Source organism: Ostrinia nubilalis, chromosome 5 (genome assembly GCF_963855985.1).
Source record: "Ostrinia nubilalis chromosome 5, ilOstNubi1.1, whole genome shotgun sequence".
NCBI lineage: Eukaryota > Metazoa > Arthropoda > Insecta > Lepidoptera > Crambidae > Ostrinia > Ostrinia nubilalis.
In genome coordinates, this window is record NC_087092.1 from 9,409,123 (window position 1) to 9,424,012 (window position 14,890).

At 37.2% G+C, this 14,890-nt stretch overlaps 1 protein-coding gene across 1 annotated transcript; it reads right to left on the reverse strand.

The window, feature by feature from the left end:
* Positions 1–1,950: 1,950 nt before the first annotated feature.
* On the reverse strand, positions 1,951–13,839 carry LOC135071853 (splicing factor 3B subunit 1). The gene is made up of 21 exons (XM_063965687.1): positions 13,687–13,839; positions 13,158–13,417; positions 12,692–12,818; positions 12,310–12,389; positions 12,029–12,223; positions 11,485–11,677; positions 10,630–10,880; positions 8,916–9,105; positions 8,247–8,530; positions 7,583–7,786; positions 7,295–7,493; positions 7,063–7,221; positions 5,192–5,484; positions 4,954–5,112; positions 4,680–4,868; positions 4,236–4,418; positions 3,899–4,077; positions 3,569–3,814; positions 3,272–3,484; positions 2,736–2,952; positions 1,951–2,283 (listed from the first exon to the last, which is right to left on the reverse strand). Exons 1-21 carry the CDS (start codon positions 13,712–13,714, stop codon positions 2,125–2,127), a joined length of 4,008 nt encoding a protein of 1,335 aa, XP_063821757.1. The 5' UTR covers positions 13,715–13,839; the 3' UTR covers positions 1,951–2,124.
* Positions 13,840–14,890: the final 1,051 nt, after the last annotated feature.

Consider the following 14,890-nt stretch of genomic DNA (forward strand, 5'->3'; position numbering starts at 1 on the left):
CTTTAAGCAGCTACTTCACAAAACCGGTAAAATTTACATGTAAAAATATGTTTTATCAAAGATAAAAACATTTATATTGGTCTTTTAATCTTTGCAGAATATTATAAACTACTTATCATTAATAAATTAAATCATTTATTCAATATAGTGTACCTTTTAAAAAATTACCTCAAAATACCAGTTGTTGGCATAGCCAAACCTTTTATTGGCAGTGATAATTACCTATTATTGGCACTGATCTCGCAAGACTGAAAAATAGCTGCTAGGTCTTATGTAGAGGTTTTAAAGAGATTCATGATAGAAATAAACAAAATAAAATCTTTTGTTAAAAGAAAAGTATCATTTTTTTTGTATAGGAACATACCATATCAGTTCAAACGCTTATTTAAATATGGTTTTAAACTTTCCATAACCACTTTTATCAAATCTTCTTTTCTCTTCGGAAATCCTGTTTTGCTACTGATTTTTATTTTATCCAGTCAACAAAAAGCTGTTCTTCCTCGTCAGTTAAAACTGTGAACGGACCGGGCTTAGAGCGATGATCAGGATGTTTCAATCTGGATTGTATAGTAGACCGTGGCACCACTTTCAAAGCCTTTCACAGGCTTATTCGACTAATCCCCGTCAACGGGGATTAGTGAACTTTTTATTCATTAATCCCCGCTAACGTCAATGGAGCTTATAATGGGGATAAATGAACTAAAAAGTTCATTAATCCCCATTACTTTATTTTTCTTTATTCAGAAAACTACGTTAAAAAATAAAATACTAATGTAAGAATCATGTACCTTCTATTTATTATTGGATAACAACTCACTTATTGATTATTTTTATAATCAAATTTAATTTAATTTAAGCCTGATTACAAAGCTATTAATTTACACCATTTTTATCTTGTTACATTTTGGGCCAAATTTGTATGTAATCGTTTCCATCTTCTTTTAAATGATGAATGAGGAATAACGATTCAATATCCATAGTGCTTTTGGTTAATCAGGTAAGTGTTCATTTTTTTTAAGTATTGTAATCAGTCTTAAATTTAATTTAATTTGATAATAATAATAATAAGTGAGTTCTTATCCAATAATAAATAGAAGGTACCTAATTCTTACATTAGTATTTTATTTTTAACGTACTGGGGATTAATTAACTTTTTAGTTCATTAATCCCCATTATAAATTCCATTGGCGTTAACGGGGATTAATGAACAAAAAGTTCACTAATCCCGTTGACGGGGATTGTCAACGGGGATTAGTGGAATAAGACTTTGAAAGGCTTTGAAAGTGGCTAAAAAGATAATATTTTTTATTGGCACCCTTTTAACCAATGTTTGACACCCGTGCCAATAAATGGATTTTATATAATTGGCAGTGGGCCAACATTTGGATTGGTGTGTCCAAAACGTTAGAAAATATTTTAAATGCAATTTAAACTCAATTTTGAGACAAACAAGGTATAATTTTTAATAAACTCAAATTATTTTAAATACCCTTTTATTGGCATGTGTGCCAATAAAATGGATAAACAGATTTTACGCATACCAATTGTTGGCATACTACAAATAATTAAAAGTTGGCCGTTAAATTATAAAATAATGTTTTAAAAAGGCAGTTAATATAGTCAATAATAAGACAAAATGATTATGTATAAGAACAACAAAATAGATTTGCATTTTTTTAAAAGATTATGATAGCTCTTACCTTAGTAAAAAACGAATATTTCGATTGTTTTATTCGCACAGGTCCCGGTTTGTCAAACAAATGGTTGAAGCGCCGCGATGTTTGAAATAATAAAAAACGTGTGTAGCCAGTTGAGTAATAAATGATATTACTCTTCAATTTCTACCAAAAAATATAAGGTTTGGCTACAAAGAATCTTAATTTTCTTGAAAAACTGGAGCATGCCAATAAATTGGTAGAGTGCCAATGATTGGGTGGTTTACCCTATTACATTTATATTGAATTAGGAAAAATCATTCCATTGTCTTTGACTAACCGTCTATGTGTTATAATAACGCATAACATTGACATCGCTATACTTAGTTTTATTTTATTTAATATTATTATAATCTTACTATGAAATCAAACAAGATAGTCGGGCTTAACGCGTTACAAATAATACGTTTTACAACAAGTAGTCTAGTTCGTATCTTAGGAAATGGTTATTGGGATCGTTTTGTATCCGGGGGTAGCCCGCGACTAATGCGTCTTGTCCTCCGATATATAGGGTGTTGTAGATTTTCCAATAAACGTCGCGAACCTTTCTTGCAGGATGGAACAAACCCTGAAAAATAAACACAAGAATTAAAATAAGTAAGAAATTAGTGATGTAACGTGATGAGTGTTTCACAGCTTGATTGTAGAACAATTAATAAGCACACAGTGGCATCTTATGTAGCTAATGTAGCATAGCAGTGTGACTGCAACAACAATTTGTAACTGAGAAGTGTGGAGCAGACTAATTTTTGTATGGAATTTGACAGCGGCGGAGCTGTGCGGAGCGGAGAGAAGGGGAAATAATAAAAAAATATTGGTTATTTCAAAACACTTCTCCGCTCCGCTCTGCTCCGATTTGGTGGAAACCGGGCCTAATGGGTGATAATAGACAAAATATAAATGTTAACCATCAGACTTCCCGTAATATAGTAAAAATGTTCCCACAGAAAGAGAGATTAGAGTGGCTTATGTCCTAAGTAAACTGTATCATACAATTTAAAATTTCATTCATCATCATACCTGTAAAGCATATTGCAGTATCTTGATAGGTCCGAGGGCCACCCGCATGCCCTCCACGGCGTCCATAAAGGCCTGCACGAGATGCGGCGACGTCTCGAAGATGTTGGGCCACACGTGGTTGAGTAGATGCACCAACGCATCTTCGCAGCCGAAACCGTACACACCTAGCGCCATGTGCTTTATGGCGGCGCACGCGGTTTGCCGATGAACTAGATCCCTGAGGACAAGAATGGAACGTCATCATTTATAGCTAAGTCAGTCATTGTACAGACGATTGTACACCAGGCATTGTGGCTTATGTAGGTGTAATAAGTGTCATTTTGCAATAAAAATGGTCGTTTATCAATGATAGAATCACTTAGGACTGATTGATGGGTTTTGGCATTTATACGGCCTTTATACTTATAGGAATCTCTTACATTGTGCATTTCATGTACTTAAGACATGACACAACTAAGCGAAAATAACACAGTGGATTTCCACTACAAGTTGGATAGTAAATTATGAAAGATGGAAACATCAATAATAAAAATTACCTGTCCATAAGAGCATCTTCAAGTAATGGACAGACAGCATAAATGTAGTCCTTGCCCATTTCGCCGATGTACTCAAATAAGAAGGATAAAGATTTCAAAACTCCGTTTTGAACGTTCAATTCTGGAACTCTGTATTCATTCATCAAAGCAGGCAGGACTGTGAACGGCGAACACGTTTCCGCGACGATAGCTATAGCCACAGTGGTACATACTCTGAAAAAATAATGGTAATATTACTTACATAACGGTCTTACAAATGATAATAATGTTTATAATATTTATACACAATCTACCAACCTGTTTTGTCTTTCTTGGACCTTCAAATTATTCAAAAGTGTGGCCAGCACATCGTGGGGACCGATAGCTTTAGCAATATAACCAAACGTGTTGACGGTCGCTCTTCTAATTGCTTTCTTATGGGCTTTCAGCAGCTCCAATAGCTCGAAACAGATTCTCATCCATTCTCGAGCGGAGACGAATTCGGGCCCTCTATCTGCTATTCGCCCAACTAAATCGATGCAGTTCTCTTGTACTTTTTCATGTCTGTAATACAGAAAATTGTTTACTTAGAAACATGTTAAAAAAGCAAACTCACAGTCAAATATAAAGGAAAGTTGTGGTACATACCGATTCTTTAAAATGGGCGTAAGCCTGGGTAGCAGATCCTTAATAGGAGGAGTCATTTTAGTCATACCGATAACGTTTACAATAGCTTTCAATGCTCCCAAGATGGATCCAAGCACCTCAGGGTATTCTTCTCCCAAATACTCGTATAGCACCACACCCAAATGACCCATAAGTTTTTCCTATAACAAAAAAACAGGCTCTTAATTTTAATTACACTAGAGAGAGAAAGAAATAGAAAAAGTTATTATTTTACAGTTTATTAAATAAACGAGATAAAAAACATAATATTTGTCACCCAGATTAAAAAAGTTAAAATTTAAACATCCAATATACACACCTCTTGACACGTTTTCATAACGACCGCTATTCTGGAGATGAGATCGGCGGCCTGTTGTCGCACTTTAGCGGACTTGTTGTTCATTCGCCACAGAATGATACCGCATATTTGGGGCAAGTATGGCTTAACACGCTTGCCCAGTTGGTTGACAATAGTGCCAAAGCCGTTCAGCATTACGACATCCTAAAACAGAGTAAAAGTATTTAAATAAATATTTATATGGCGCAAGTATACTATGCGGGAAATTGACCGAGACGTAATAGTGTGAACACCATCTCGGTTACTGTCTCCTTCCCCCACTCGTACGTCGCCCATACTTCGGTGTGCGATGTAGCGTTTCGTCTCGGTCAATTTTCCACAAATTGTAGGGCCAATACATAGAAAACAGCGCAGGTCAGTTCTGTATAAGAGAAAAAAGAAACATAAAACATGACATTAACTTACTTCTGTAGTCTGTTCTTGGAATGCATAAAGGATACCGTCAATTAAAGCCTCTTCCAGCTTGGAGTCGATGTCAGCAGCACCCAGGTTTGCAAGGATCTTCTCAATAGATTCCATTACCATTTTCCTGTACTGTTCATTGTCATCTTTTAAGTCGTCAACAATTCTGTTTATGATTTCAGAGGCACCAACCTGAAATTAAACATATTTTGTAAATAATGCTTTGACATGATTCATAAAAATATGGATTAAGTTAAACTCTGAAAATATGACTTACTTTGTTTGCAATCTCCACCGTAGTGTCGACGAGTTGGCGGTAATTACGCCTGTCCAGCGCCATCCGATGGTTCCAAAAGTGTTTGAAGAAGTGTGGCAAAATTTCGTCCATAATATACTGCGGTTCCACACCATCAGTACCGCAACACTGTTTCACTACCTAAAAACGGAAATGATGCATTAGAAACCTGTACTTAAGGTCTAAATTAAATAGAGAGAAAAAAGTTATAATTGCTTACTTTCAATACAATCTTCTTCATTTCCTCATCAGGCGACTGGAACTCACGAATGAGAATCAACATTACTTCACGAGTGTAATAATTTGCGTACTCGGCGTCCATAAGAGGGATGAGGTATCCGATAGCTTTCAGGAAAGCAGCGAGACCTTTGCCTCGGTGAGTTCTGATACCCTTCCATAGGGGTTTGAGCACTGAATCGAACGACTCGATACCGTACGGGGTGGCGGCCTCGGCGAGAGCGGCGCTGGCTAAAGCAGTAATCGTACGCACTTTTTGCTGCTCGTCAACCAAACCTGCAAATAACGTAGAAATAAGTATGGTGCAGTGATGCACATGGTTAAGGGCAATAACTTAACTTTTTTTAACTAGTTATTAAAGGACAATGTTCGTTCTCCATACATTGTTCGCCGTTAGATCAACAGTGCCGAAATAATACTTTCTAGGTTCTAAATGACACAAATCTTTATGTAAGAACAATTATTCCTGGCGGACCAATTCTATAAACTTATTGATAGCAATATTGTTATCATAACCTCTTACTTACTAGTATTGTATTATATTATTTTATGCACATCGATTTGGGAGATGTTCTGTATTGTAGTTGTCGCAGCCAAATTGTATTATAATATTGGACGGGTTTTGGAAATAGCTCGGCGTTCCACTTTTATGATTTACTTACTTACATTTTGCACGTAAATAAATAACATGAATCCTATGTTTACTTTCCACTCTTGACATTTAACACGTGACTTACCAAACTAACTATCTCCATGGTTACCGTCTTAGTCTATGCATGACTAGGGATTGAACAACTTTTAATTGAATATTATTAACAATTCTCGATAATTATTATCGATTGAAAAATATTCGGTATTTGAATCGAAAGATATATTCAATTTTATCAATATCAAAATATTCAATTTTAATAATAAAATAAATATTATTTACTACCACCTATGAAATGTTCTAAAAATTGCCTGGAGCGCTCCCCCAATCCTGGGTTTTCCCCTTCCAAGCTGAGAGGATATCATTTTGGTTCTATCGATACATTATAAAGGTACTTAATATTTGAAATGTATTACCAATTATTGTTATAAGCATTTTGAGCGAATAAAACTTTCAATTCTATTAGAACTTTAGACATTTCTCTCACTTTAAGCGGCATTGGATTTTTCATCGAATTTTGAAACTGTAACAGATATATTAAAGATGATCCCATATTGTTGTCATTGTCTATATCAGTGTTATGATCACAATTCTTTTTATTTTATTCATGACCTTCGACCAGTTGGACACATTAGATAGCTTCTTGTAGTATCGTGCAATATATTTTTAACTTTTAATTAAAATCTAGTCATACTGTAGCAATTTGGACGATTTATTTTATTTACAAGATCGGTATCTTATTGTCTATGATGACCGCAGTCAACATCACTATTACATGGATTCCTAACAATGAAGTACGGCATTGCCTTGTGCCGATTTTACATAGATTTTATCGACACAAATTATGGAACTTCATAGGATATGGAGCAGGCCACGCCCTAAAATATCCGGATGTCGTCATAGTATTATAGAATACATATAAAATACTTTTATTATTTCATTTTTTAATCCTCAAGTGTCTGTTACAATCTAATTAATATTTAAGTATTCAAAAAGTAAGAGATTAATTTTGATACTTTACTGCTGTGCCCAGGAATCTAAGGCGGTTTCTGACAATGTCCTTTTCAGCGTTTAGAGTCGCATCTCAAACTAATTTGAAAATTATAAATAACTTGAAAAAATCGAACTGCCTAAGGCGGGAATTGAACATTTTATCATTTTTTAACTGTTTTCAACAATATAAAAATACTAAAGTGTAGTCTTACCATGCTCAATAATTTCCACCAATGACTTGAGATGCGGCAAAATGGCGCAACCCATAAGGATGGCGATTTGTTGCACGATCTTAATTCCAGTGTGACGAGCCTGCCACGATTTTTTGGATCTGCACACAGCCTTCAAGAAGGGTAGCAAAGATGGAATACCTAAAAAGAATGAATAAGATTTAATTTATAATCATTCTCCATTATTTAAGAAATAAATTACATTTATACATACCTAAAGCAGACGCTACTACGGCGAAAGCCCTAGCCGTTGTGTTTCGTACGTACTCATCAATGTTGTCAATATCGGGTCTCATTGTCGAAATCATGGTGGCCAAACCAGCAGCCTTTGCCAAGTTCGAAATGATCTCACGACCTTCCACACGGGCGTAGTAATCTTCATCAATCAGAAGAGGTTCAATTACGACCAAAATCTAAAAATAAACATACAATTTAATCAAATATTTCACCAAATGGAGATCAACCTTTTTTCAATGTATCATGTAAAATAAGGATAACTTACTTTGTGGACGTAAGGACGAACTAAATCGTCTAATTTGTATAGAATCCTGTCAATGACTTTCACTAATAAATGACGTTCCTGATCTTCGAGCGTGGGACTCATCAGCAGAGGCAAGATCTGATTGAACAACGGGCCTGCCCCGAACTCTCGAGCTTTGTCTGTGATCTGACGTAACGCGGCTTTGCACATGGGCGGTGTGCCGTTCTGAAATAAGATGCAAGATTTAATATAATAAGTAATGTAGATATTTTTTTAAATAATGAATATTTACACAACAGCCTGGAAATAAAAATAAGCCCCTCCCCTTATTTGGGGCCACGCCCACTAAGCTAACCACGCTAGTAGAGTAGTTTTCTTTAACTAGTCGAGATTTTTTGTTCTCTCATCATTTTTCCTCGTCATACATTAAAACTATCTTTACTACAAGGGTAACTAGGTAAAGCCTGGTCCGTGAGCACGTAAAATTTTGTCCAATGACCCCAAGCTGCCTATCCTTGTCGCTCGCGCGTAATTATGTTGCTGTCGCGCTCGCACACTCACTGCGGGCGCGCGTCGCACAGTCGCGACAGCAATATAATTACGCACGAGCGATAAGGATGGGTAGCTTGGGGTCATTGGACGGGATTCTACGTGCTCACGGACCAGGCTTTAACTGTAGCCGCACCTTAATTTTGAGCAACAGCTTCATAATCTTCCGCTCCTTCAGTTCTTCGGGGGACAGCGTGTCCTCATCGACGTCGATGAGCAGTTTGTCAAAGTACTGCGCGTCTTCGGGCTTCATGAAGGGCAGCTGCTGGCTACCCTTGGGCTGCGGGTCGAGCAGGCGCGCGGCGGCCGCGGCGGAGCCCCCCACTTCCTCCGTCTGCATGAAAAAGCCGATTGGGGTACCCGCCAGAGGCGTAGGCGTCGCGGTCAGCTTACGAGCCGGCGTCCGAATCGGAACATAACCTGGTCAACAACATCACACATTAACAACGGTCGCATGCCGTCACGGATATCGTAAGCGTGCTTCTCTATCGTTAAACAAAGCGATTCATAAACGTAAAGCTCAATCTGGAGTCTATCCGACGGCATGAGACTGTAAAGTCATTGTCATCATTCATCTGAAAGAAAAAGTGTGTAATTAAAATAAGTGTCTGTTCGTTTCAAATTTAAAAACACATGTATCTTTTGATATATCATTACTGTAGACTTCCCACATGGTGAAGGCTTTTTAATACATGTGTCCTGAAACTAAAGTGGGTATTAATAACTAAATGATAGTCCTTATTTGTATTTGATTTTAGAAAACGTATTTTAAAACTAGGGTGGGGTCCAAATGGACGGTACTTACCGGCCGGAGGGGGTAAAACCTTGTACCCAGGTGGGAACATGGCGTCGAGTTCTTCGTCGGTGTAGGGCCTGTTCCGCTCGTCGATCTCCTTCTCCCAGCGGTAGGCCTGCAGCTGCTCCGGCGTCATGGCGGCCACGTGGCCCGGCGTGGGCGTGGCCAGCGCCATGGCCTTCACTCCCACTGGGGTTGACTGGAACAAGTACAAGTTCATCAATTCAGGCATTCATTCAAAAAGTTCAACAATCCAATAGAAAAAGTCGACAGTAAAATGATAGTGCAACGGTGTCAGTATCGAGCTGGCCGGCTCGAAATCCAAGGAACGTCGCACTGGTTCGCAATCCGTCGTCAGCTGGACTATTGTGGTAAGCCCACTCTTATTATAGGGTGGAAACGATAAGTGATCTCATTCGATTATTTCTTAACCACACAAGATATTGAAAAACTGGTTACTGATCCTTGAAGTGCTTCATGAGCTCTATCAAACGGTATGAATAAACTGGATCTATCCGAAAATTCAACGTTTCCAGCTTGCATACATTTAGTATATTATTTAGTTTAGAAATAATCAATTGAGGTCACTTATCGTTTTCACCCTGTATTTAGCTTGGCTGAAAGAGTTGACAAACATACATATATAGCCTGACCAGGAACATAAAAACCCTCGCCATGTTGCGGAAAACTAATGGTACTAATTTCTTTTAATGGCAACAGTAACTGAAAACTTCATTGACATGTCACCTTGCATGTCAGTCTATTGTTGTCAAAGTGTAAACAAACTTTATTTTAAATGTTTGCAATTGATTTTGTGAATTAAATTGCTAAAATATTTTTATAGTCGTGAAAGAAAAGTGGTTCACGATGTGTTAATGTATTTGTCGAAGAGAAATACTAAGGGTTCGGACAATATTTTCATTGAATAATGTTTCCGACAAAGGTTGTCAAATTGACTGACATGTTTATTGTATAGTACAGTCCACTATGAAAATTAGCTGTAGTCTGTTTCAACTACCTATTTTAAAGTTTTTTGTCACTTTCTAAGTTTTGAATTTTATGGAATTGGGAAAGAAGTACCGAGTTTGAAGCGTTCATGAGCAGACATTGCAGTTGAATATTCAAGTTCTGAATTTGATTATTGATGAATAATATTTAAAATAAATCCTACTAGCTCGATTGATGGTTTCATTTAATTTATTTAAACCAGGTTACCTTTAATAATATTTTCGTTAATTTATGAAAATATCAAATTAGCCCGTAATCCTGAATCATGATACATAAATTTAGCCTATTAATTTAACACATGTACGACTGTACTCAGTGTTGCACTATCAAATGCAATTGAAGCGCCTCTATGCCAGGGTTTTTATGTTCCTGGTCAGGCTATACTTTAAAAAAATTGTAACAAAATACTACAAACAATATTTGATAAATCTGAATTGAATGAGGGCTATCGTTTTTATACATAACAGTTGGCACCCCTGGCGATTGATAGGACCTTACTCTACAGTAGCGCCATCTTGATGAGTGCAAATGCGATAGTCCTCCTACCACTTTAGCACTCACCAGTTGGTGCCACTGTCTTCGCTACTAGTTGGTGCCACTGTCTTCGCTACTAGCAAGTGACAGGACTTTACTCTACAGTGGCGCTAACTGGTGAGCGCTAAAACGATAGCCCTCATTAAGCCTGTTTGCATATAAATAACATGGTTATTCTTACCCCTCCAGGCGTAAAGACCGGCGTATGCGGCGTGGGCGTGGCATGCGACGGCGTGGCGTGCGATGGCGTGGCGTGCGATGGCGTGGCGTGCGACGGAGTAGGCGTGGCGGCGGCGGGCGTGGCGCCGGGCGTCTCGTCCCAGCGCGAGCGCCGCTTGGTGCCCGGGGTCGGCGTCTCTTGGATGGTGTCGACGCCGGTGCCGCGGTCCGTGCGAGGAGTCTCGGCCCACCCGCTGTTGTGGCCGGGGGTTTCTGGGGAAAATAAACAAGATTATTCAAACGCCTTGTTTGAAAATGATTAACATGATGTTTAGTAAAGAACTTGCAAGTATAAATAACTTTAGTAATCTCAGTAACAAGGAATGTTTCCTGGGTAAAAAGCAAGTTTGAATTAGTCCGTCAGTCACCTTATAAATATTCGACACGTATTTTTAACTTTTTCAAACTAATGAAAATTTACAGTTATAAATAAATAAATAAAATCTTTTTATTTACTTTTACAAGCAGGTACTTACATTAATCTGAGGCTGGGGTCTACCTAGTAAGTATAGAGATATACCTGTGGCAGGAGGCCCCGCTCTTCTTACACTGGTTACGATAATTTAAGTACATAGGTAATCTTTAACACTAGTGCGCTTAACTTTAGTAGTTATAGCGCGCCAAAGTTCAAAAGAAGAGGCCCGTGACGTCAAGACGTGGTTAAGTGTAGCACGGTGTGACGTCAGGCGGAACTTCAACGCACCATAACTTGTTTGATTGATAAATGAAAAAATATTTGTCCAATATTTTTTGATATAATAATTGACGGACTAAAAGTTTTTTTATGAAAACTAGCCTATTTATTTTGAATGCTTACCTCTATCTGTCTTTGGTGTTTCATCCCAGCGGTTACGCCGGGAGGTGTGCTGCGCGGGCGTTTCCCTGCCTGGCGTGGCGTGTCCCGGTGTAATATGTCCCGGAGTGGCGTCCCAGACTCGGGCGGACGGCGTGGCGCCAGGTGTTTCGCCACCACGCCCACCACCACCAGGAGTTTCTTCCCATGCTCCCCTCTGTGTATATAAAAAAAAGTTATTTAAGTATTTATAATCTATATCTACACTTCTACAGTTACCTACAAAAAAAATACTAGACGAAAATTAATTTATTAACTTGATTGGCGCCCACTAGTTGGCCAAGTGATTTATCAGGAAGGTGTTATCTTAGTGATTTGCATGCCTTAGTGATATATTATATACTTCTGATTTATAAATAAAACTGACCCAATGGGAGGGCTTCCACCTAAGATCGCACGTGCGTTCAGTATCGAACAGCACCCGATCCGTGCGCCCACGCGAGTTTTAGCGGAGGCCTATAGTGACGACAACACCTATAATATCTCCTACTTCTCTATCAATTCTTACCTCTGTATCCCATGATGGTGTGGCCTGTGAATTGGGTGTAGCTGAAACTTGAGCTTTCTTGACAGATGGGGTATCCTCAGTACTCTGATCCCAACGGCCTTTTCGTTTGGCGGCAGCTTTTGTGGCCTCTCCATTGGATTGAGCAACAGGTTTGAGAGTACCTTCTCTGGCTCTTTCTAATAGTTTTTTTCTAAGCTGTAAACAATAATATTCAAATTGAAAAAATTACTAACAATATTATTATAAGAATAAATATTGAATATAATAAAGTATTATCTTACCTCAGTTTCTTCAGCACGGAGATATTGCTCTTTCATAATCTCTGTATATGTTCTAGACCCTACATCTGGTGTTTTTCCACCTGGAACAATTTAATATAGCAATGAAATCAATGGACATAATTATACACATTCAAACAAGGAATCTGCCACCACAGATATTACAAGTTAATTAGGGGAATTTAAAATTAATTGTAACTTAATATTTAATGCAATTTTATTCTTAAAAGTATTCAGAACATTCTAACTGTAAGCAATCAATTAAATTGACATAAGTGTGCCAATCTTGTGCATCATACTTTAATATAAATTGAGATTTATAGACTAAGTACTTACAAGAAAATAATTAAAATATGTGTCCAATTAAACTTCTATCAAAACATACCTTCTGCAAAAGGATCAATACGTTCTGGTGATATAATCATCCTACGCCTCTTTTGACGGTACTCATCTTCCCTATCAGCAATCGTAGGTCTTCTTTTGTCCGCAAATGGATCATAATCTTTGTCACTCTGGAAAATTTCACAATGTTAACAAATTATCAACAACTCATTGCATATTACAGAATGTATATCAAAACTTGATTCTATTTTAAGTATAAATTGAGTGATTGGTTCGATTTCAAACGTTTAGACTAATCACAAGACAGAATCTATGAATAACTAGCTGACCCGGCGAACTTCGTACCGCCTTAGCGTAGAGATTTTCTTTATATTTTTTTCCGTAAAAACCTTGTACAGAGTATTAGAAAACTACAAAAAAAAAATCAGCCAAATCGGTCAAGCCGTTTTCATGTTATGTCGTGACAACGGAAAACGGGTTTCATTTTTATATATATAGATAGACAATACCTGAGCAATATCATTTAGTATAGATGCTGGAGCAGTGTATCCAGATCTTTTTTGAGTGATCGGGACATTTTCAACATCTTCATCTTCCACCTCATCATTTGCAGCGATAGAAGTCACATAACCATCATATCTTGATTTCCCTCCTTGGGCGTCATAAATATCACTATCATAAGTCTCCCCAAGAGACACGCCCTTGCCGGATCCATTTTCTGGTAGTTCATTTTTCTTTGATTGAATTTCTCTTATTTGAGCTTCAATAGCTGGTGAGAAATATAAATTAATAGCACAAAATTCATAAAGAAAAAGTAACCCCAACTTTAAAAGTAAGCATGTATACGTGAAGAGTAAATGGAATTATTCCTGTGAAAACTATGTTTAGACAGAATATGCATGAGAAAAATAGTACAAAACGATAAAATAACACATTTTTTTTATCAATTTCAGATTGTAATAGTGTCAATGCTGATGCACGTCGCATGCATACAAATAAAGCAAGAAGTCAACATTTTTACCTATTCTTTGGCCTTACCTTCGTGAGTCCTGGGTATTTTGTCCATTATTCATGAATATGGAGTACCTTGTATTCGTTTTTAGGAATTATTATGCATAAAAATCAAATGTTTTCATACAGCTACTCAAAAAGCATTTCGGTAGACATTTTGATTTCTTGAATGAATGATGAATGACTGAGTGAACCACTGAACGAATGATTAATTTAATTCTTTTCAATAAACTGGCAACACAATTCATTTCTGTTGAAGCAGTGCGTTGAAACCTTTAGTGATTACCGATACCGATTGAATCGATTGAATAGTTGGCAACTGCCTACTGTCATCGTGTTACCATAGACAATTACGAGTTAAGAATAGAAATTAGAGATGGGTTATACTAGGTAAATTTGATACTAGGTGCACCTATTCCAAGTATTTATTAATACGTGATCCAAATACCTGTTCCACTTAGTACGTAGTAATTTACCATACTTGACGCGACTAGTGCGGACTAATCCACGTATTACCTATGACTTTAAAATACAATTTTCTTTGAAAAGATCCACTCGTAGTATTAATAATGCAATTTGAAATTGAATAATAATGTTTTTGCTGGTTGTTGATTGATTGATATCCTCCCTTCATACTTCAACAGGCTTAGGACTGTCAACTTAAAAGTTGGCGTATTTAAAAGATATCAATTTCATAAAAATATTTATATAATTTTTTCTATTTTTTATTTATGCAATTATCACGGACGCGTGACAACAAACCAAAACAAACCTGTCGGAAGAATAAAAACTGGTTTTTTACCGGCTAGTCAACAAGGAGTGAGCTGGATGAGAGAGAACAAAAATTAAAATATTCAAAACCTTACCTGTGTACAAATAGAGTTTAAATTACGTAATACATCAAACACCTATTCCTATCTCACACCTGCCTGCGCTCAAATTTGTTTGTCAGACAGAGACGGAGTGAATCTCTACGTTCGCACATAAGCTTAGCGAGAAATACGCGGTGCGCGTAATACACGACTACGGATTATGCAATAATAACCTCTATTACTTTGATGGTAGGGTCGGAAATCGTGTAATTTAAAAAATACTTAGCAAGAAATACGCGGTGCGCGTAATACACGACTACGGATTATGCAATAATAACCTCTATTACTTTGACGGTAGGGTCGGAAATCGTGTAATTTAAAAAATACTAGGTGGATCAAGTATTTTAAAAATTGGAATA